At 43.2% G+C, this 24,375-nt stretch overlaps 1 protein-coding gene across 2 annotated transcripts; it reads right to left on the bottom strand.

The window, feature by feature from the left end:
- Positions 6,305-24,322, bottom strand: INCENP (inner centromere protein). Of its 2 annotated transcripts, XM_021402296.1 has the most exons (17): positions 24,061-24,322; positions 23,859-23,972; positions 22,713-23,500; positions 20,849-20,900; positions 20,644-20,677; positions 17,472-17,550; positions 16,960-17,011; positions 16,171-16,288; positions 15,948-16,082; positions 13,705-13,814; positions 13,191-13,311; positions 12,311-12,433; positions 11,613-11,785; positions 11,245-11,335; positions 10,015-10,128; positions 8,678-8,837; positions 6,305-8,254 (listed from the first exon to the last, which is right to left on the bottom strand). In XM_021402296.1, the coding sequence occupies exons 1-17, from the start codon at positions 24,195-24,197 to the stop codon at positions 8,040-8,042; spliced, it is 2,616 nt and encodes an 871-aa protein (XP_021257971.1). In that variant the 5' UTR covers positions 24,198-24,322; the 3' UTR covers positions 6,305-8,039. The 2 variants fall into 2 exon arrangements, with proteins under 2 accessions (XP_021257971.1, XP_021257972.1); XM_021402297.1 differs by lacking the exon at positions 10,015-10,128.

Raw genomic sequence — 24,375 nt, 5'->3', positions numbered from 1 at the left:
TTCTCCACCATGTCCTCAGTAGTAGGGAGTGGGAGGCTGTTGAAGGAACTTCACCCTTTCCAGCTTTCAGCTGGGACAGCGAAGGTCTTATACAGCCCTCCCAGGTCAATGATGATGCTGACATCTCAGGAGAGATGAATGGAAATGGAGGTGTACATTCAAAATTACTTCTGTTCCCACTAAAACAGCATTTAAGCCTGGCTCCAAGAGAAATAAATGAACAAAACCGTAGTCAGAAAGCATCAAATTACCATCAACTCTGCTTTTGCCTCCTTCAGCTCTTCTGAGTGATCCTCTGCACAGAACTTCAGCTGAGTGGCAGCAGTTCTGATCGAAGGGGAAGACCCCACATAGGGCTCGATGAACTCCAGATATTGATCCAAAGGGTCATGGAGAGCTGACAGCACAAACTTACGCAGAGCATCACAAGCAGCAGATGCTGGAAAGGAAGAACATGAGAACAGGCAGCAATCAGTGACAACTGGAGCCAAAGGATGTTGTGCAGTTCCCAATAGCTGTCTCTTCAGACCTAGTGTAACTGGTTGAAATATATTTCTTCAGGGTGACCACTTCCTGGCAGACACATGAAAGTAATAGTCCAGGTGCAAGTGGGGCTAACTAGAAAAGCTATGTACCTTCATGGCTGGAGAACCTATTCACGATGTTCATTTTAGAGCTCACCTGAACAAGAAACCCATCACAGCCAGACCGCAGCTATCAGCCCATAGCAACTCAGACCCAAGAAAACACAAAACCTGTTAAGACTCCTGTTTTTAGGACGGCTGCAAAGGAGAAATACTGCTTCATATTTAAGTACATCCCAGGTTGAGAGCAGAAACTGATGGAAGTCGTACTTACGAGAGCAGCTGTAAGATGCTAGGGCAACCAGCAGAAAAACAACTGTCATCTTCATGGTGGCTTCTGATGCACCCAGTCCCCAGCTCAGCACAGCAGCTCAGCACCTTTGGAGTCTTCCTGCAGAGCTTACATTTATACAGGAAGCAGCAGGCTGTGCTCCTCCTTTGACACTTATGTCAGTCAAGCAGACTTACCTTCACAGCTACAGTGTATTTACTTACAAAGAAAAGATGCCAATACCCCTTTTCCTCCATTCATGAGTGGCATGTGTTTTTTTTTTCTCATTGAGCAACGTGCAAGGAAATGGCTTTCCCTGCCATAATGAACAAATCAGAGGGTTCTTCCTCCTTCTCTCCACAGAAGCAATGAAGCAGAGGCAGTTCTCTAAAACCAAGTGATATATCAGGCAGCACAGGCTGCTCAGAACAGCTGCAGGTGCCCCATCCCTAGAGGTGGTCAAGGCTAGTATGTATGGAGCCCTGGGTGGCCTGATCTGATGGAGGGTATCTCTATCCATATTAGGGGATTGGACTAGATATATTGGACTAGTTTAGATATAGCGTTGAGAGACATGGTTTAGTGGGGTTATTGGTGGTAGGTGGATGGTTGGACTAGGTGATCTTGTAGGTCTTTTCCAACCTAGCTAATTCTATGATTCTAGATGGTCTTCAAATTCCATTTCAACCCCAATTGCCATGCACTTCCATGGATGGATGACCTCTGAAATGGATCATGGTCAAGACAAGAAGTTGGTCCATAGACTGGGATGATCTACATCTACAGCCACAAGCAGTTGAGCTGAGACCCAGCACTCTGACATAGCTCAGAGAGTGAACAAGAGCCCCCAGCTCAGCTTTACTGGAGATGAAGAGCCCAGCTGAGGCTGGTCAGGATTATCAGCACCTCAGGGCCCTGGGGCCTGATTAACCACCTCACCCTTGGCTCTAAACTAAGTTCAGATGACTGCCTCAGGTGGAGACATCTGTACAGTAAGCTGCAGAAATTAACTGTGAGGAATACCACTATAACTCATCTCAATGGTTTGTAGTATTGGTACATGTATGGTATGTGGCAATTGTTAAAAAGTATGTTATTTCATATACTTCTCACTCCATTCATCCACCGCTAGGAAAAGAAACCAGAATATATGCTTGCCAAGATTCACAGTCCTGCACATGGCAAGGGCCGGACAAGTTTCATTTCATTCATGAAACGTATTTAGTGTCAGAAAAACACTGGATATTTTTAAATCTAAAAATACAGTGGAGAACATAGAGCTGAAAAGACATTGTTAGCATGGCAAAAAAGCTGTGAGTTTGTTGTATGTAGCCTAGCACTTGGTCTGGAGACAGATACTTAGTGTGAGAAAGATGTCAATGTGTATGTTGGTAAGAAAAGGACAATAATTAAACAAGCCTCATGTCGATGGAATTTGAGCTATACATCAGCTTCTTCACTCAACTGCAAAACAGATGCATAGAAATAATTTATTTTGGGCCAAAGCCAGTTTAGTGCACAGCAGATTTCTGAAGACTATGAGGTTTTCTTGCCTGTGGTCACTGCCCAGACAACACTGCAGTCCCAGCTGAGGCTCTGAAGGGAGATTAGTTTCTTCCTCTGATTTTCACATCACAGGGAAACAAATTTCACACCGTCAGCAATAAATGTTCATTTTGACCCCCTGCAATCTTTATACCAAACTTGCCTTTCCCAGCAGTGTTTTCCTTGCTAGTAGGAAGCCATGGGAGCTGTCTGCTGGGTGCAATCATGCCAGAGACCTATGAGTTCAGCAAACTAGCAGTTAAGCTACTTTGTGTTGAGTGAATATGGGTGAATGCTGCTATGCAGAGGCAGGAGGACAGGTAATTTGGCTGAGCTGTTTGTAACCACTGCAGACCCTGGCCCAGAGCATCTGTATGTAGGAATGCTAAAAACCTTTTGTATGCTATAAAACTGTACTTTGCACCTGTAGGCTATCATACTCTGGCTTTGGCTTTGCATTTTTACCCAAGGTAAACATATCACTTCATCTTGTTACATAAGAACCTAGGGGATGGAAGAACACATTCCTCTTTTGCAGCTTACAGGCCTGCAAAGCCTTCCTGAGCTGTCATCATCCCTTTCACTTGAACAGTCAGCAGCATAGCCTACGTGTCCCAGATGGAAGCCCTGGGCCCAGGAACATGGCAGTGCTGCTCCAGGCCAGCGGACGGACATGAGCAGGGGCAAAGACATGGGAGAGTTGGTGTCAGGTGGTTGGGCCAAATCCTGATTTGTGCAGCACTCTTCCCACGCTGTCTGAGGCAGCAGTACAGGATGAAGAAGATGCAGTAAGAGAAAAGCTTAACCTTCCTCCAGGACATAAGAAGGTGGTTATAGGTCTTTGCTTAGGGAGCATTTTAAGCTAAAGGGCTCAATAAACACAACACTCTCAAGGCAAGAAATAACAGAATTTGGTTTGGCCTGCCCCAAGAGGATTGTTCGTTTGTTTGTTGTTCCAGGAGTCAATTTGTAGTGCAGTGCAAACAAGTATCGTGGAGGAGAGGCAGCCACCTGCACCAAAAGGGAGCAGCAGGTAGAGAAAGCTCTTGGCACTTGGAAATAGAAAGTTATAAGTTAAGAGATGCTGATTTCAATAGAGTGCACAGCATTTCTTCCCACTGCCATTTCAACCTGGGAAGATGACAGACCCACATTCAGATCTTCAGGAAATACTTTCACACTCCTCAGACTTCTGCCAAGCCCCTCAAAGGATATAGCCGCTGCTGCAAGACCTGCTCTTCCTGAGAGCTGGACACTTCACAGCAGCTTTCATACCCAGCCAGCTTCCAGAGTGGCTCCATTTTCTTCACAGTTGTGATCTCTCCAAGTTTGGCCACTAGCTGCTGGTTTTGTGCCAGGAAGTAGCAGGCTATCTTGGACAGAGCCATTCTCCTTAGTCAGCCCCTCCTCAAACAAGGAGGAGGTCAAGAAAGGCATTAGCCGCAACAAACACAACCAGATTTATTCTAATTTGAAGGAGAAAGGAGACTCAGATATTTAATACAGGAAAGAGAATGCCAGAATAAATAAGTGTAAAGAGGCAGAGGGGAAGAGTAAGGCTTTGGCTGGGACACCAAGCTCTCATTCACACTTAAAAGTGATTTTGAATAGCACTAGCTCCTTAAACTTAGCTTTTCAGCGCCTCTGAACCCAACTGGGAACCAGGTATGGCACCTGGCTCAGGATCCCACCTGTAAACAGACATGAATAAGTGCTTTGACATGTCACTGTTACCTTGAAACTGTATGGAGAGGTCCTGGTTCATATTTCTAAACTTGTCCTGTACTACTAAGGAGATATGGCAAGAGGGGTGAAAGCCCCTCTCCTTTCCCTCTACTCAGTTGTTCTAAGCAAAACTGAACCACAATCACTTTATCTCAGAAGAGCTAGCTGCTTTTTCCACTCATAGAAGTTTGCATAAAGTCCCACTCTGCTTACCTCCAATGATGAGTCTGAAGTATTTGAGAGAAGCAAAATTTTGTTGAAGTTGGTGGTATAAGAGTAAAGTGGCTCAGTAATAATCCTTTGAATGCTTGCTTCAGGGTCTTCTCAAGGTCAGAATCTCTCATCATTGTCAAGATATGATGACAAAAATCAGTTACAGATATTATCACTGTTACTAAGCTTAAGTGGTCCATGAAGATTGGAAGCGACTTTTCTCCTCACCAAGAAGCTGCTTTCTCAACTTTGTTTGACTTTTTGAATTGCCAGTATTCCTTGTTCACAAAGGTGTCTATAACACTCAACGTGGTTAGAGAGAACATTAACAGCCACCCCACCCACTCTTTTTTGGGTTTGCCAGAGACAAGTAATAAACTGGTAGGTAATAGGAAATATTCCAATACCTCAAGGGCACTTACATTCCCTAGACCCTAGGAGATTTAGGCTGACATGGTCCTAAAACCCTGAACCTACCCCTCAGTTCTGTGATGGAGAGTTTCACCTTACCTTTCCTGTATTACATCTTCTGTGCAATCCTCTCTGCAGATATGACTTACCTGCCTCTAAGCCTCTAGGTTAATTAGTACTTTCAGGTCAACAGCTGTTCAGAGAAGGCTGTTCCACAAGGGCAGTTGCTTCCCAAATCTGTGAGATGAGTATCCTAATAGCAGATGAACTAGAAAGCCAGTTGGGTTGTTACAGACTGAACAGTTTATTGGCAACCACTGGTAAGAACTCTTGGAACTCCTAGATTTGTACGGATATGCAGAGCTCTGCTGTCTTCCCAATCCCGCTCTGAGAAAGCACCTGAGCCAGAGGAGTACACTGGAAAAGGCATGACAGCCAGATTACTGCTAGTGCCCAGCTCACGGGTACCTGTGAGAACAAAGGGCATTTGCACATGTAGTGTCTGCAAAGCCTCAGGTACAGAAGTGTTTTGCTCATCAAGCCAAAACCACAATGTGCCTTTTAACACTCTCATCAAGAAATATCTTTGCTCTTACATATGTTCTTTCTTGGGACAGTTTTAAAGCTTCAGACCTCAACAAACTTACAGGATCACAGGCTTACAATGCTGCAGTAATCCTGTTTTATATTACTGGATCCAGGTATTTCCTGCTACTCACTGGAAGGAAACAATATCTTTCTAGGAGAACAGACAGCACACAGCTGATTCTCCCCCCACCTTCCCCTTTTTCGTTTCCCCTTTCAGCTGAATAAAGCACTGCAAATCACTGACAGCCAAGTTCACTCATTTGGGAAATACTGCTGCATGCTTGCTCTGTGCTTACACTTCTCTGGATACCTGCTGGTCCCTAGCTGCGGTGACAGGGTAGGTAGACACGGCCATTCTGTCATCTCTGATTTTAATGAACTGTTATATAAATCAGAACAGACAACAGAACACAAGAGCTGATAGAGAGAAGGAAGGAAAAAAAATCTGCATGTAACCAAGAATTTGAAAACAGAAATAACTGGGCTTTTTCTGTTTGTTTTTAAATGACTGTCTTCACTTCAAAAATCTGCCTGTGTAATATTTACTGAAATTCAGTCCATAGGAAGGACATTCACCAAGAGCACTGCCTCCAAGGGAAGCTCATCTCAGGGTCCTGAGCAAACCTAGAACCACACAGAGCACCAAACATGCGCTTGGAGCTCAGGAAATACTGCCTGAGCAAGCAGGAATCAGAATTCAGAAAAATACCTGAAATCAAGAGTCAAAATAGCTTTCTTAAAATCTTCAGGTTGTGATTCTCTAGAATTTCTACTTGGAGTTTTTTGTTTGTTTTTAAACACTAGCATTGTGGTTGTATACTGCGGCCAAAGTTCCTGCGCCATCCAGTAACAGCAATTCTGAGTAGATAGAGATATATATTGTTGTGAATTACAGGAATGTATTTCTGGGACTCCATCATCATATCAAACAGTCTTCTTTCCAGTTCCCGGAAACAAAACAACAGCAAACTGTTCAGCAAATTCTGCAGGTTTATCAAACCATGAGTCTTTTCTACTATATGAGGAATTTCTTCACAGACAACACACATCTGTCTCAAGGAAACAGTGTAAAATACAACCCAGAAGGACAGGTTCCAAAATACTGTACATTTTTTTTTTTTTATAAAAAGCTGTGAGGAGTCCAGACAAGAACCAGAGATGACTTAACTAAGTTTTATCAGACTGTCAGACATTCAAATAGCATTCAACTTTGTTTTTGTCATTCCAGCAAGCTTTCCTCATTCTACGAGAATAGTACAAAACTCAATCTACTCAACATTTATCAAAGCACAATCATCTCACAGATAGAGCACAATGATCAACAGCAAATACATAACTGATAGATAAGTAATAAAAACACATTTTAAAGATATTTGCTTGAAAAACAGTTACTGCACAAGACACCATTCTCCTTACAGTTGTATAATCTCCATAGTTTTTAAGCAACCAAGTTGTATGTACACAGTGTTCCTCAGTCTACTGACTGAGGTTGTAGCCATGAACACTCACCATCTTTAAAACAAATCAAGCCCCAAGAAAAAGATGATTCTGAGGTAAGAACCATATATTTTGCTTACTTTGCAGAAGACAGACTTCCACAGCAACATATAGAAACTAATGTAACTGTTTCCTTGTAAAAAGTCACTGCCCTACAGGGACTTCTACTCTCTCTATACAGGAACCTGTAGACTAGAACAAAGTGATCTTGGAGCTGAAATTCTGAGCTCATATTTTGCTGTTAAGAGGAAACTGCTTTGACATTGCTTTACTGAACAAGTGCAAAGTGAAGGCCTAAAAATAAAACCAGCTTTGATGCTGAGTAAGTGAAATAGCTAAGGGGAAAAAAAAAGGAGCAAGACAAGGATTAAAGCTAAATAAAAACATCCTTTTATCCAATCTCTGCCACAAACATGGAACTTAAGTTAAAGAAAAAAAATATCAGAACCTTTGTACAATTTATCTGAAAGACGGCTAGAAGTACAAAGATTGCTTATGCTACTCTGGGTATTCCTGGAAACATGATTAACTCTAGGGTCACATCTCTCTCCAACAATGGAAGAAAAGTCATTAAAATCCTCAGGATATTTCCTTCCAAGCTATAGTAACATCATCATCAATATAGCCTATGCACATAAATGCATTTGGTATTGACACAGAGTACGCTAATGAAAACCAAACCAACCAAATTACTTTGAAATTTGCAGGAGATGAAGACCATGCCTGCTAATATCTTTATTCTTAAGGACACCAGTAGTGCACTTTGGACTTGACTCAAGATGCGTGCAGTGGTCATTATCTGTACAGTACCCTGGCTTCAGCCACAGAGAGGCAGGAACAGTACTGACATACATTTCTCTGCTGTGTGCATCAGCTGCCAGGTCCGCTCGGCTGAAGAGAACAATCACATTTGCTTTAGATGATGCATTCTCATGACCTATAAGTCTAAATCTTTGCCAGCTTACAGCTGAAGGAAACAGGAGATGCACCGTTCAGAAGCAAGATCTCCAAAAAGCCAGCAACTTTGCTCAATAGTGAGAAAACAAGCCTCCAAAATAGAAAATGCAAGAGACCCAGTAAGAGATGACATTTATTCAATGCTAGTGCCTAAAGACTTAGGGATACCGAATAGTAACTCTCTTCTCACCTAGAGAGACAAAAATGCATGTTATTGCTCCACAGGAGACAGCTACCATCCATCCACCTCAGTACTTTTTCAGGCTGTATGGCAGACCTAGGACTGATTTGGCACCTGTAAACGGTGGGGAATTCCACACAGCAGAGCTTGTGCGCTTGAAGTAGCGTGGCTTGCTTTTGTAAAAGATGTCCTCCAACTTGGGGCTTACAATCGTCCCAAAGAGTGCATCAACATTGGGAGGGTTGTAGTACTGGCGGATTACTGCTTGGCTAAGCTGATTCCCTGGAAAAACAAAAGATTGAAGTTATCGTTACTTTCTGTCATTGAAATTGCTATGTAGACTGTATGCAGTGTGTCCCTGCTCCCTTCATTGCTAATCACACAAATGTTGCAACATGAGAAACTCCTGTAACATTTGACATTTTAAAACACTCTGGTTATGCCTAAAGCTTCAGCACAGATCCCTTGGTGGGACAGAACGTACTGGATTCTGTTCAGGAACAGACAAGGTTTTTCTGCTTTTCTTCCTACAGGTACAATCAGCTTCCCCACCAACTTTTTAGTTTCCCTGTGGTAGGTGGAATATCAGAAAATAATGAAAGTAAGTGTATATACGCACACACAACCACCATTATCCATTGGAACAAAGCTGCAGCAGGGATGGCTGGAGGCTTTCAGGACAGATTTTAACCTGCTGACACATACCAGTGGCCCAAGCAGGGATGGGTTTGCGAGGCTGGCTTTCATCATCAGTAGAGTCATCACTGTTCAGATCCATTCCGTAGTTATTCGGATTTATCTTGGGGGGCTTTGGATCTTTATGGTACTGTGGAGTCATCTGGTATGAATTGCAGGCAGGTGAATTCTGGAAGATGAACATATTACCAGGTTAGATGCAACAGCATTGCTACACTTCCAAGTTGTAATGAGATGCTTGTAGCTTAGAGTATCTCGGTATTCCCCCTTGCTGCATCGCACAATTCTGAAACTTAAATCTGAAGTTTTCGTCAAAGAACTTTACCTAAATTATAACTTTTGACCCCATTTTGACTTTGCACTGCCTTCTCTTGTTTAATTAGGCCACTTTATCAGCTAATTATGACATAGATAAACTGGCAATACATGCATACTGATACAGATACAGTAGTTTCCTTCAAAATAAGGCATTTTAAATGGAGTTCACACCCCCAAAGCTGGAGCTAAGTGATGCCCTGTAACTATTTTACAATTAAACTCCCAGGGTCATTTAATATTATTAAACTAAATACTATCTTGTACAGAAATCTTACACATCTCAGAATAAACTGTATTGTAATTTTGATGGAACAGTAAGGCAGAGAAATGCAAGTCATAAAGAAAAAAAAACTTAAAACACTAAATTTCACCAACCATGATACTTAAGTCAGTTCTTAACAAGAGAGACAAGCATCTCTAAAGAGCTAGAAACAGTTTTGCTCCCCACACCACACTTTTTTCATGGCTCTGTACACATTAGAGTTAATTCAGATTTTGTTGGTTTTGCATTTAAAAATGATATCACTTTGCAAGGAGATAAAGATCCATGTATTTGTCTTTCATGTTCATAGTGCACATTCGTCTCCAACATAATTTCAGGTTCTATCAGTAGGGGAGCACAAATGCAACGCTATTCCATACACTCTGCTGCCATCCTGTGGCTGGTTCCAGTTTTCAGCTTAAATACAACTATGTCAGTACACCTGGTGCCTCCAAGGTTCCGTATTTTAAACAAGTTTAGAGAAGGCAAGGTAACTAACAGCCACTGTCTCACCCTGACAGCTAGAAAAATCCCAGCAAATACTTGCTGCTTCCTTTCCCCTCCTTTTCAGTACCCCAAAGCCATTTAAGTACTCAAGGCCACCAGGAGTTGGCCTCGGATAACCAAGGAAAAAGTTTACAGTGTCCCTTCATTACTGAAAGGGAATAAAAACATAGAGGGCGATACTGCCCACAGTAACAGCATGCCAGTGCTGGAATCAAAGTTCTCTGATGTGATCCCTTACATTTCACCAGAGAGCAGTTACCTCTTTGTTTTCTAGGCGCTGCGTTTGGGCTACATCTTTAGCCTTTTGTTCCTCTGGTAGTTTCTTCTGTTCTTGCACCTGCCTCTTCATCTCTGCTAGCAACTGCTCTTCCTTCTGGCAAGCCAATGTCAAAAGTAAATTCAAGTTTACCTCATTAACTAACCTACAAGGTTAATTCAAGGATCCACAATTTTGTTATTCAAAAAAAAAATCTAAACATCTAATTACAAGTCTTCATAGCTAAAAATGCTTTCTTTAAGGAACACTCTGAATGCAGTACAGGTAGTAAAACAAACAATGCAACATGTTAAGCTTTCTTTGCTAAGTGGTACAAACAAATTGACCTTCCTACTTAAGAGCATTATTTGCCTTCCTCTGATAATGTGATGACCTCATGCTTTGAAAAACTTGCTACTGACTTTTTCACAACAAACATCAGATACGAGCTGAACACCTGAGATAGAAAACTCTTATGCTACTAATCTTAGCCTCTCTTCATACTAAGGAACAGTATTTTTACAGGCCAAGCCATCCCACTGTTCAACAAGCATCCACAACAAGCCAAAAGAATCTGACCCTATGCATGCTTAGTCCTTCCTGTTGGATCTAAAGGAAACAAAGAGACTGCTCACTCAAATGGTACCGTGTGGGATAAATCCCACCTAGTCTTAGAAAAGTTGTACATGGGTTTACCACCTTCATGAAGCTAACTAACAGGGGGAGAACCTTCCTGGGTACATAGGGATCCCCACCAAGGAATTCAGCTCCTTGAACGTAGTAGGCTATTTGCTGTCAGTGAACAATGAACCATGAACAAAGATGCTTGTTTAGCTAATTTATGTCAGAATTACTGTTGCAGAAAATAACCTCACCAACTCTACAGTCTGTACTTCTGTTTTGTCTGAAAGTGTAAAACAAAATTGGGATGTTGTTTCTGAAAAAATCTGGGATCAATTGTTGTTTGATACCAAGCAAAGTACAGTACACCTGGGCAAAGAAAGAGAAAAGCCAAAAACTTCAGTAAGTGTGTTACCTGTCTTTTCTTATTGCTCAGCTGTTATTCAGACAATAAGCACACCTGTCCATTCTGAAATGGACTGGACCAAAAGCACTTTTTGTTAGCTCAAGCTCAGAAGTGCAGTAGTTCACTCATTAGGGTTCTTATTAACTTCATAGGCCAACTGCTCCAAACAGTAAGTGGCTACTGAAGTCAGAGCCACATCTACTTACTTCTTTTTTCTCCATCTCCTTCTGGAGCTGTTCTTTAGCAGCCAGTGCTTCCTTCTGCAGGCGAGCTGCCTTCTCTTGCTGTTCACGTTGCCTGAGAACCAAGGCAATGGACCATTACACTCAAAACTATAAATGGGTATCTTGCCATCCAGAGACCGCTGCAAAACCCAGCTTTTCAGGGCACTTCCCATCGTACATCCTATGCCGAGTTCAGAACTACTTCATGACAGCTCACTAACCCACAATTGTCAGAAGTGCCCAGGGCAAAATAGCTCATCAGTGCTTGGGCCTTTCACTACTGCCCTGTGTTTCTGCTGCTTTTAAAAGGCTCAGCACAGAATTTGGTACATAAATAGACATTATCTTACTTTTCTGCCTGAATCCTCTCCTGCTCCTTCTTCCTCTCCAGCTCTTTCTCTGCAGCCAGCTGCTTTTCTCTCTCCAATTCTGCTTGCCTCTGCTCAGCAATTTTCCTGGCACGTTCCTGCTCCTCTTCTTTCTTTTTCTGCATTAGCTCTTTGTGCCGACGTTCCTCCTCCTCCTGTTAAGCAAAAGGCAGCTACTTACTTCCCATTGTACAGGAACAGGCTCCGGAACAAAGAATCAGGATCACCTCATTTAACCCAAGTTTTTGGCATATATCATTAAACAGTAATGAAACACAACAAAGAGCTACAGCCCTAGTGCCTTCATGCATCTTCTCCCCAGCTACTTCAGCACTGTCCCTTCCCTACCACCACGTACCCTAGATGGCCCAATAGCCACCATGCTCTGATAGACAGGGTTAACTGAAGAATTTAATACTTGCTGATTTACAAGTGAAGGTCTTCAGTAAGAATCTGTCCAGAATTGCAGAAGAAATGCAGGTTACAAACACCACTAGCAGCTCACAGCATAGTGCTGGAAGAAGCACAGTGCCGTGGAAAGCTTTGAGGACGCCTCTTCACCCCAGTTTTCATTCAGTTGGTTCATCTTAGCATTCCTACTGCATTCTTTGCTTATAAAGACTGCGAACTGCAGCCATTTTAACTGCATGCAGGACAATAAGATGGGCTCCAGCACAAACCTGCTGCAGTGCTTTTTGTTTTCTGGCCTCTTCATCCTGCCTGCGCCGGGCCTCTGCTTCTTCCATTTTCTTGGCAGCTGCTCTCTTTTTGATCTTCTCTTCCGCCAGTCTTTCTTCCCGTGCCTAAAAACACACACACAGAGCTAGATGAATACTTAAGTCTCAGATTAGGCAATGCTCTGTGTATGTCAATTGGTGTGACAGTTTGTCTTAAAAACACAAAGCTCCCACCCTCTTACAAAACAGACTTCTTTTTTTGCCACTAGGAGTCAATGGGATCTGTGCTTTATTTTAAAAAGGTAATATTCGGGGAAATTATCTTCTTCTGCATCTGTGCAAGATGTAAATTCTATTCTGGAAGTAGAAATCTAATACTACAAAAGCCGTAAGAATTTAATCTAAGAAGCGCGAAATAAACAAGGCAGATGGAAATACTGAAAGCAGACAAATGACTGCTATGGTCACATGTGTAAACCATCTGAAAATCTCAGAATCAAGAAACAGTCTGGAGGAAGTATGTTTATTTTCACATCCTCATCTAATTAATCAGATCAGAGAACAACTTCAAATAGATAAAATGATTAGGCTGGCTTTACCTACTTGAAGTTGTTTTCCTATCCATCTAATAAAGCCCTATTAAACCACATTCAAATTCATAACTCCAGAAAATAAAGGTTTTATCTGCCATTTGCCGTAACCAAGAAAAAGGGAGTCACTCAGTATTACTAAGTGTTTCTGGAAACATCTTCATTCGAATGGCCATTCTTTGAATTTCAGCAGCCTTTGTTCCTCTTTCTGGAAGGCACACTCACATAGCATCATCTACTTCAAAAGATTCTTTAATCTCAGCAGTAAGCTCTATGAGTAGGATGCTCCTTACCTTCTCTGTCTTCTCATCGAACAGAGCTAGCTTCTGCTCAATGCGCCTTTTCCTCTCTTCCTCCAATTGCTCTGCCCGTTCCCGAGCTTGCAGAACTTTACGCAGGCGTTCTTCACGCCTCCTGTAGGACACAGCCCAATTCTGTCAGTGTAGCCCAGCTATGCGAGTTCCTACCATAGACCTCAAGAAGACTCAAATATAAGGCAGACACAGATCTAGAGTTGTGTGACATCCAATGAATTAAGCAAACTGTTTAAAAATTGGCAATATTTTTTAAGCTCCATCTGAGGCAGAAAACTTGAGGCAATAAGCTGGAGAAGCAGTCAGCTAGGAAAGTTAATTTCTTAGTAGCATTTGGGATAGATAGTTTGAGAACCAATACTGTTTTTACAGAGAGAGCAAGCCAACAAGAATTTTTGCTGCGTCTATGGAACCTGGAAGATAAAAGGCCTTGGTACAGTGCACTACAGGCCCAGAGAGAACAGTACAGACAAGACAGAATGCTTATGCTCACAGCTTTGCCTCTTCTAGCCGCCGTTTCTTTTCTTCCTCCACTTTTTGTTTTCTCAACTGCTCGGCCTCTTCCTTCTTTCTCAGAGCCTGCAGTTTTTGTCTCTCCTTTTCCTAAGATGAAGGAAAGTGTGATTATACCAGCTGCTACAGTTTCTTTCCACATTAGCCTACCCAGATTAAGTAAGGACCCAGAGATAACACCATGGAAACGCAGCTGCAACCACAACCATTCGATGGTAGTAAGTCTGAAACAGAGCTCAAGTAGACTACGATGTGGTAATGAATATCTGGGAACAGATGCAATAGACAACAACGCAATAGTGTTAAACCTTGAGAGTATGAGAAGATGAGAAGTTAAAACAGAAGCATCAGCGCCTGATGTCCAGACAGCTTTCACAGAGTTTGCAGACAGACAACACTGTGATTTATGCTGGTAAAAAGAACCAAAAAAGCAGTGCTAATGCTTGGCAATAATATTAACTTCCTGCAGCGAGTGATGGGAACAGATGGTACTCTAGGAAACACACTGCTTACTTCAGCTCAGAGCTCCCACTGGCTTCTTTGCTTCCCACAAAGCTTCATCTCTTGGTAAACCACCACCATTTAAACAGAGTGCTTGCAACTTGTTTGCAACCATGTTTGCAGCACAGTTGGCCCCATACATCATCTACCCAGAAATAAAGGGCGTTCTTCCCATTTTCCCAAACAATCCAGCTAACTCAACCTAAAGTATACTGTCAATTAGAAGAGCATGATCCATCCACCTCTAAAGTCATAGTTTATCTCAATGTTTTTGCTAATTTAATACCAGATGGTACACTGCAAATACCTCATCATGACACCTCTAGCCTCAGTTCAAGTACTGTACTGATAAGCAGGGTGAAATATTCAAATGATTATTTTATGCAGAGCTCCATATTGAGATTGGTAGTTATTAGTCTCCAAACGGATGAATTTAAAATTGACAATTATACCTTACTGTTCTCATGTTACTTAGTTATGTTTAGCTCCCATATGGAAAAAGTCTTAAGGGGAAGGTTGCCTGCACTGAAACGAAACCTAAAATATAAATTCCAGTGAAATCACAGCAACAAAGGATCCACTAGGAGGAGTCTTTTCTGATCACATCGGCTCCTTCGCCAATACAGACACTAACATCAGTAGGAACACGCGTGAGATAAAAGGTTGAATATTTTACAACTTCCTAATGATGGGCTTCCGATACAAGACTCTCTAAGCATCACACCCATGACAGCTTTAAGTAACACATGGAAGTCTGGACGTTAGGTTGTCAAGATATAAGATAGACACAAGAAAAATCAGTTTCTGCAGTATGCCCTCCTCTCCCTCTCCAGCTTTCCTGGAAGTGAAAACAAGCCCTAGAAGTACCTTATTTTGGAGGCAAGTTGTTGAGTATAAGTAGTAGGAGCAACCTATGCTTGCCATGCTAGTTTCTAGTTCATCTCTAAGTGCATCAGTGAAGCTACACTCCTGTCCTTGATGACACTGCCAGACTGTCCAAACAGTTCTGTGTAAATAGAACACAGAAAACCAACACCATTTGAAAACCGAGAATCAGATCTTCTCAAGTCCACTTAAAATCCTTCTGTTTGGCATGCAGCAGCTTTTCCTATTGATGCTACAAGCTTCAGTGGCAATGCACAGTTAAAGGCAGCCGCCTGCAATCAGGAAAAGCACGCAATCCATCTTTGATCTCTGGCTGCTACAATTACTCTTCCTTGATATTGGTGCTATATCTTGTGTAGATACCAGCACACTTGTCTCACTGACACAGCAGTCTTGAATCAAAGACAGGCTCACATTTCTTCCTACAAGGAGCTCCAAAGATCTGATAAACCTCAGAATATCAGGAGCTTAGATTTAAGAGGGACTTGCTAAGATCTCACTCATCCTGGAAATGAAACTTTGGATCTACTGGTTTGAATTATATATTTCTAAACTGCAGTATTCAAAATCCTCCTGATTTCCATTTCCCAATTATTTCCAGTTTCCCTTCTCCTGTTAGTTACTAATACCACAGAAAAATGCTATAGAAATAAAGATTAGAGTCTGAGCTAAAAATCTTTAGGAAGTTGACTAATCACAAGTTTACTTAGCTCACATTTTAGAAACGTAAAGTTGTTCCTTAGTTTAACATGGGTGGGAAAGTTTGTTTTGCATCTGTGCTTTAACTTAGACACTCTTTAGACCATATTCTAGTAGCTTACAACAGAAGTGTCTTACCTTGGGATCATTTTGGAGAGGAGTGTTGTACTTGATAAAAGACTTTATTACTCCATTTCTCCCCACAGAGCTTGGGGTCATTAGGAGCTGATTCTTCTGCACAGTGTGCAAAAACGTTTTGAAAGGACGTACAACCTAAGAGAATAACGCAAGAAAACGATGCTCAGGAGTCTAACTAGGAAATAATTCTTGCTGAAGTACATCAGGGTTATAAGGATCTTACTTTACTAGCTGGACATGGAGGGGATGGAGTCTTTTTTCTTTGAGGAGAAAGCCCTCCATCTTCTGCTTGCTGAGTGTCATAGCGTTGATCCACAGCTCTTTTGTAACTTGTCTTTCTCCTGGGAGAAAAATGTAGTTTATCACACACTGCAAACGCTCCTGTTTGTCTCAAATTCAGGTTTTCAAAAAAGTCCTAGAACTATCCTAGATTAAAAGGTGGTGTATATTCAAAAAGTTATCCAGTAAAAATTTCTAACATGATAGAAGATAAAAAATAAACCACCTTTTTGTAGAGACAACTTTTGCAATAAGTTTCGTAGTCACAAATCACTGCAACCATTTGTCACGCAATGGAAAGTATATTAAGACAACAGAGCAGCAAGGTCTCAGGCCACAGTGAGTGAGAATCCACTCAGATGCAACAGTAGCAGGCACAGAAATAAAGGAAAGAAACCACTTCCCTCCAGAAGGCGTGTAAGATCCTCAGGCAGGCAGGCAGGGATCTCCAGATGAGATACCCTTGCCTCCACTACCAACCCTCAAATGAAGTCTGGGAGGGGGTGGATCCTGACTCAAACCCCTTCCAGCCACTCATGCACATTGCTTGCACCTGAGCTCCCCTGGGTTGGCCCTGCCTTCCCATCAGGTGCTCAATCACTGGTTCAAGCCACGACTTACCATTTCTGCTACACCATTTAACAGAGTTTCTGTGTTGAACTTGTTTTGAACAAGAGACTGTATTACAGCTCGCTACAGGCACCTTCAAATCCAAATGATTCTATGACTCTACCTGGCACTTTGGGGTGGTTCCTGGGTCTTCTCACTCTTACTTAAGTCACATTCTGAAAGAAAACAGCGTTACACAGTTAGTTCTGGCCAAAAAATCCCTTCCGAGACAGCTTTGAAAGCAGACAGATTTAGCAGCTCTCTCCTAGCAAAACAGGAAAAAAAAAACCACCTGCCACACATTACACATAGCAGGACCTTGCTTGCTTTCAGAAATAACCGCACAGTACCATACAAACCTAGAAATACAAAATAAAGGTTCTCCCACAACCTGAGAACACATAACCTTATATCTTCATTCCATCACAGACCATTTCCACGCACTTCCCAGGATGGAAAATGACAAGTCCAGCACAGAGTTTCCTGTTAATCTCTTGAAACAAATCCTTGTTTATCAAATATTAGATTAGTCTTCCAAATTGGGCTGTCAAATTGACTAGCCAGTCTTTCAAACTTCCCAGTCTCCCAAAGTCATAACCATTTAAAATTCTGCCACAGAAAGCCTTTGGAAGTTACCGTTGCTGCTTGTCTCCTGAGGTTGTTCATTTCTGTTGACAGTCCGAGAGCGAAGGGACATTCGCAGGCCTTGGAAATCCTGTAGGAAAAACAAAGGGGTTTCAACACAATTCTTGCACAGGAACAGCCAACTATTCATAGAATCACAGAATCATTAAGGTTGGAGAAGACCTCTAAGATCTTCTAGACCAACTGTCCACCTACCACTAATGTTGCCCACTAATCCATTTCCCTTAGTACCACACCCGCACATTTCTTGAAGTCCTCCAGGGATGGTGACTCCAGCATCTCCCTGGGCAGCCTGTGTCAGTGCCTGACCTCTCTTTCAGAGAGGAAGCTTTTCCTAACATCCAACCTAAACATCCCCTGGTGCAATTTGAGGCCATTCCCTCTCACCCTATTGCTAGTTACCCAGAGAAGAGACCAAACCCCACCTCATCACCATCTCCTGTCAGGTGGAGAGTAATAAGGTCTCCCCTGAACCTCCTCCAGACTAAACAGTCCCAGTTCCCTCAGCCGCTTCTCATAAGATTTGTGCTCTGGTCCCCTCACCAGCTTTGTTGCCCTTCTCTGGTCCCTGAAATCATGTCATACTGGCAGAGACCGGCTTGTAACATTATCAAGGAGTACAATAATACTAAAGTATTGGTACCAGCACACAGAGTGAAGTCTTAACCACTAGCTGTGAAAAAATATCTCAGGACACCACCTTGGTAAATTCCTTGATGTCATCAGTAGAAGCACAGATGTCATTGCACAGCATGAATATCAGCAATGGGGTATTGACTACTTAAACTGAACAAACTCAGCCTATTAAGGACAAAAGCATTCCCAGTCTGAAATCTGTCTATGCTTGCTGGACTTCTGGCAAAGAATCAGGCAATGCTCATTCTACTTAGCAATGCTGAAAGATTAAGATAGCAAAACCAAACAGCTCATTTCCTTGATTTATGTATTTCCATTATTAATACGATACGCAGTGCTGTTTGCCTTCCTTGGTCTTACAGATACAAATTTACTTCTGTTGTGATAATGGTGTAGTACGTCTGTGAGAACAGGTAACAGCCTTTGAAATCTGCACTCTGGCTAGCAATACAAACATTAATTGCACCCCTCAAATCTACCTTGGCTAGCAGGTAGGCTGTCAGCCACAAAGGATTTAGGAAGGAAAAAAGAAGCTTGGAAATTTTATACTCAGCACAAGGCTTCTTTAGAGTCTCATCCCAAGGCTAGGAATAGGAAGCATCTTGTGGGCCAGCAGAAGCACGTAGATCTGATTAATCTGATATCAGGACTGAGAAAAATCTGATCTCAAAGTAAGAGCACGTATAAAGGTCTTATCTCTGACTATAGGAACATATAAAGACATTTTCTTTTCTCTGGCAGGAACCAAACCCTATTTGGTTTGCTAAGAAAAGCACAGATAGGATAAGGGAACCTGGTGACATAGCCTAAGAATGGAAGGGGTTACAAAATCCCACTTTTGTCAGCAGTAGTATAGAAATAAAACACGAGGATAAAGGATAAATCAGCTACACTGTATAACTAGATTGTATTTCTAAGTTCATCGAGTAGAGAAGCAAAAGACAGATGCTCCACTCACAGATCTTCAAAGCAGTCAGTTCATTTTTTTCTTCTTCATATTTTCATTTTAACTTTTCCACAACTGAAATTCAGTCACGCTAAAATCCACAGGCCCTACAAGAGCTGGATTTACTTGAACTTTTGCAGATCTACTGAAAAGTACATGTATAAAAGCATGTCTAAGCCTCTCCTTGCTTACAGAAGTTCTAATGCCACAGAGCTCCACACCATTAATTCAGTCTTCGCCTACTGAAAATCTTCCTCGACAAAACACTGACATAATCCTGGGATTTCTTCCTCATAAGGGTGGTGATAACTGTGGAGGGATATGTTATATGTTTTGACCTGAATGATATTTACAAATTTCTGCGTTTGTCTTAAGACAAACTGACAATCTTTCCGTAATCTGCAGGACTAGTGAAAAGGTCAAAAGAGCTTTAAAAATACAGAAATAGCAATAGTGTACCAACTCTGCCCAACTGAAAAAACTTTTCTGAATTATAAGAAGTTTATTTAACAGTGTGGTATGAATTCAGGACTGAATTTTCATAAAAATCATCTCTAGCAAAGGGCTAATAAAAACACAAACAGAAAGCAGGTCTCTACTCTGAATGCCGGCAATACCAAGGACTGAATTCAGTGCTTAGAATCACAGAATGGTTTGGGTTGGAAGGGACCTTTAAGATCACCTAGTTCCAACCCCCCCGCTATAGGCAGGGACACCTCCCTCTAGACCAGGTTGCTCACAGCTCCATCCAGCCTGGCCTTGAATGCTTCCAGGGAGGGGGCATCCATAACCTCACTGGGCAACCTGTTCCAGTGTCTACCCACCCTCACAGTAAAGAATTTCTTCCTAATATTGAGTCTAAATCTACTCTATTCCAATTTAAAGCAGTTTTCCCTCGTCCCGTTGCTACATGCCCTTACAAAAAGTCCCTCCCCAGCTTTCCTGTAGGCCCCCTTCAGGTACTGGAAGGCAGCTATATAAGTTCCCTCCAGACCTTCTCTTCTCCAGGCTGAAGAGCCCCAGCTCTCTCAGCCTGTCCTCACAGAGGAGGTGCTTTAGCCCTCCGATCATCTTCATGGCCCTCCTCTGGACCTGCTCCAACAATGTAAATGATGCTTGAATGCAACCAATCATTTACATTACTAAAATGCATACATTTAAATATACTTATGTAAGATGACAGACAGTACTATTTTCCAAACCAGCCTTGGCTGGGAAGCATCCTAGCTTGTAACACCATACAGGACACCTCTACTTGCATCCAAAATAAGCCTCAAGTCACGTACACTCATTTTCTGAGCAAAAACTTCACTGTTTTTTCTTTTGACGATTCTGGAACACTGATCAAAATAGTATTAGACTTTTCTCTAGTCTGTTCATCAGAACTAGGTAGGCTATGTATAGGGACGTGCACGTAGCTGAGCTGAGTGCCCTACGCCTTTTTTATTCAAGTGGTCTGAATCTGACCGTATGTGGTCAGAACTCCCTAATTTCCCAGCAACATATGAGAGATACATTCAACATCTTTTGGTCATGAGCCCACCCAAACAGAAATGCTTTTAACTCCTTGTCAAAACTTACCAGCTTTGGAGGGGTACAAGATCCAGGAGGAGGTCTAGAAAAAGAATAAAAAAGGCAGCCACATTTAATAACACTGAGGAAACTATGAAATGACTTGTCGTCCACAAGCAGTGCATTTTATATCAAGAATACAATTGGAGGGAAAAACAAACAAACAAACAAGCATGATATTAAGGGTAAAAAAATATCTTGAAAGTCGTCTCACCCAGTGTTGACAACTGTTTCTTCATCTTCTGGCACGTCTTCAGAACCTGAGCCTGGAGGAAAAGAAAAAAGGGTGCCAAAGCTATAACGTAAAGCATAAGCCAAGACACTTTGCGAGATTCTCCCAAGACTTGTCTGCTCTGCCTCCTGGGTTACCTGCTGCAATTCAAATGCATGCCGCTACAAGCAAGGGCAGCTTAATATACCCAAGTAGCACTAGAAAAAAAAACATTGCCTGCAATTTCAATATAAGAAAACAGTTGTTTTCAATTGCAGATGAGTTAAAAGTGATATCCAATGTGCTTACATTAAGAGTGGCTAGCCTTGGGCCCAGATCCACCGTGCAGGGCCACGTTCAGATATTAGCAATAGTTGAAACCAGCATTATTTACAGTCACAGTGCTGCTTCCAGCTAAGCGTTCCAGCTAGCTCAGTGGTAGCTAGCTTTTAAGTACCAACACAGGCTGGAAACTGCTGTTAATAATTAATAAGATGGATACGCTGCCTCAGACTGAGGGGGGTAAATGCAGACAGACATTGCACAAGCATGAAATCTGCTCCTAAATTTCCATCTTTGATGTTATCAAATGAAATGCAAATACGTGCTGTATAGACAAGACCCGATCCATCAGAGTCACAGCGGACACCGTGCAGTCAATTAATACCTATACAGTGTGGTCAGACAATAAATTTGGCTCAACTGGAGCCACCTGAAGTACCTCAGTTGCTCTCCTTGTACCTAGAAATTCTGACTGGGCAACAGATTCATTGAACCAAACGGTGCAGAGGAAAGAAATGAAGTCCTCCTTAAGGTTCCCAGGTAATCCAGATCCAGACAACACAGACCAATCATTTAAACTGGATAGAAAAAGCTATTTCAGTGTCCCTTCAAAGTTACTGTGTCAGGGACCTAAAGGCCCTTGACTGAAGAATGGTCTTGGGATGGAACAAAGTATTCTGACAGCTTTAAGGGAAGTGATCTTGTGTTGTAGAGAGAGCTGACCACTTGTTTTTGCAAGGACTCGTTCTGCAAGCAGGTGTCCATCCTTCACAGAAACTCACTTCTATTGCAAACTAAGCTTAGAAGACTGTTTTAATAAATTCACAAAGATCAGTCTCAAAATTTCCTTCTCAAAGGAGGGGGTCCAGAAGAGGTAATCAGATTATTTCTAAAAATCATTTAATTCACAATAGCTACCTTGTTTTCCTAAAAACAAGACAGAGCCTATGCTCCTCCTTAAGGACTACTAGCAACAACAAACCCCATTTGCTAGATCCAACTTCAACTTTGCCAGCTATCACCACAGAAACTCAGAAGATGTTAAGAATGTTCTCCCGCATGATTTACAAGGCTGAATTTGTGGGCTATAACCTATTAGTTAACTGCTACCTGGGTTTCTCCGTTCACATAGGTATCTAGAAAGTCAGTTAGAACACTGATGTTTAACTGGAGCTTGTCTAAGCTAGAAAGATCAGCTGCTGCACCCAAACTGAAGAGCTAGCTCCGCTAACATCATCTTTCTTTAGAAGCTGTGTATGGGCCATTGCACAAGATAATGCAAGGAGTCACCAATAAGAACAGCCATTGATTGAACACCTCTCTTGCACATTTCAAGTAGCCAACCATATCTTGCTTGGTTGAGAGTCAAGCTCACACTGTGCTTTTGATTCTTTGTTCTCCAGGTTAGCTCACTTCTATGTATCTCAATCAGCTTTTCCAGGCATAGAACCCAATCACGCAGGGTGGTTGGCCACTGTATACGCTCCTGCCCACTGCAATCACCAGACCCACAGTCTCATGCAAGTGGAAAGTAATACATTGACAAAATAAGCAGAAACAGTTATCCGGTGACATTCCAACTTACCATTCACGGAACTGGAGGACACAGATAACTTTTGAGGAGCCTTACGCTTGACCACTGTCCTGGCAACAGATTTCCGAATAGCGCTTTCCCTCTTACGGGCTAGTGAATATTTCTCTGCCAACGAGGTTCTCCGAATCGTGGAAGGTTTGCCCATCAAACTTCTGCGCACAGAGCGACGGCTTAGCCTAGAGCCTGTAGGAGTTTCTGGGCTATCTCTTGTATGCTGGGAAGGTTCTTTATCATCCCTCTCATTATGCTCTTGCACCTGAGCAGAGTCATCTACCTCTTCCAGCCCAGGCTCTTCACTTAAAATGACTGTAGTATCAGCTGCATTTGCTGCCTTCAGCTTAAATGTATTCTTGCTCTCTCCTGTACCTTTTGCCTCTGGGGTATGAGGGACTATGAGCTCAGATACAGCAGGCAAAGGCTGTGATTCTGCAGCACTGCTCTCCTTGGGAGACTTGTCATCTGAGCTCAGGGGGAGGCTTGTGCAGTGGTTCTCTGCTGGTTCAGATGCACGCTTCTGGAAATGAAACTCAGCACTAATGCGATCGCTGACACGGATTTCTACTATGGGAACTACCCTTTCTCCAAGACGTTCAGGAAGGACCTCCGAGTGGTCGGCAGGTACTGCAACCTGGGATCTTGTCAACTGCTGGGAAACAGTTGGGCTTGAGATTTCTTCGGCCTTGGTGCAGAGCGGGCCTGTGTGTTCTTTATTTTGGAGTCGCTGAGAATATCGCTTGGATGACGCTGCTTTGAGGTTGTTAGTCCTCCTTCTAGATAATCTAACAACAGAAAAGGGATGTTAGCATAGAGCTAGATTCAGCAACAGCCCAGAACCATGGAAACAGCCCCCTGGCAGATCAGAAAGCACTATTTACGGACTGGAAAGAAAACAGGAGGTATAAAGCGCCAAACAACAGCTCGCAGGCAGGGTGCGCTTTCATCTGGGCACCTCCGTGCTATGGGGCGCTCAAGCCGCTAGGCTAATAATGTCGCGAGATGCCGCACAGCCAGGCCTTTAACAGCAGCGCGGCGGGGGCCGCCTCAGCGCGACCTCCTTTCTCCAGGCTCTCAGAACGGCTCGCAGCAGGAGGGCCCCGGGACAGGGCCCCCCGGCTCACAGCCGGGCCCGCGGCCTACCTCCTCCTGCCCAGCTCCTGGCTCTCGACCTGCAGCGCGGACGGCCGTTTCCTCCTCTTCCGGTTCTTCTGCGACGGCGTCTTGGGCATCAGCTCCGGCTGGTCGCTGTAGTGGCTGCGGGGGAGGGCGGGCAGAGCTCAGCGCGGGGCCGTCGGCTCGACGCGGAGGGGAGGGAAGGGAAGGGCGGCGGGGGGACGGTTACCTGCCGAACATCCTGGCCGCCTCCTCGCGGATCTCCTGCAGCCACACTAGGTCGGTGTCGTCCACCTGCTGCAGGAGCTCCGCCAGCCGCTGGCTGCACACCGCGGGCAGCCGCACCAAGCCCGCTGCCACCGCCATCGCCCCAGCTTACCTCAGCCCCAACTGCCCCCTGCGCGCGCGCCCGGCCCAACCTCACTCCCCTCGCTGCCGCCGCCGCGCGCGCAGCAACTGTACCCGCCTGGAATTCAAACCTAACGCTCGCCTCCTACTCTGCCGTCGTGACGGCCGCGCTGACCTATCGCCGCAGCGCTCGCCG

Source organism: Numida meleagris, chromosome 6 (assembly GCF_002078875.1).
Source record: "Numida meleagris isolate 19003 breed g44 Domestic line chromosome 6, NumMel1.0, whole genome shotgun sequence".
Classification (NCBI taxonomy): Eukaryota; Metazoa; Chordata; class Aves; order Galliformes; family Numididae; genus Numida; species Numida meleagris.
This window is presented reverse-complemented; position numbering and strand designations above follow the sequence as displayed.

Bases quoted from the DNA above. Each gene is read 5' to 3' on its own strand.
- INCENP (XM_021402296.1), bottom strand. From the start codon at position 24,197: ATGGCGGTGGCAGCGGGCTTGGTGCGGCTGCCCGCGGTGTGCAGCCAG. The intron at 17,012-17,471 runs GTAACTTCCAAA...GTTTTCTTTCAG, and splicing joins TCAGGAGACAAGCAGCAACG to AATGTGACTTAAGTAAGAGT. The intron at 13,815-15,947 runs GTAAGACACTTC...CCTTCATCTTAG, and splicing joins CTCTCCAAAATGATCCCAAG to GAAAAGGAGAGACAAAAACT.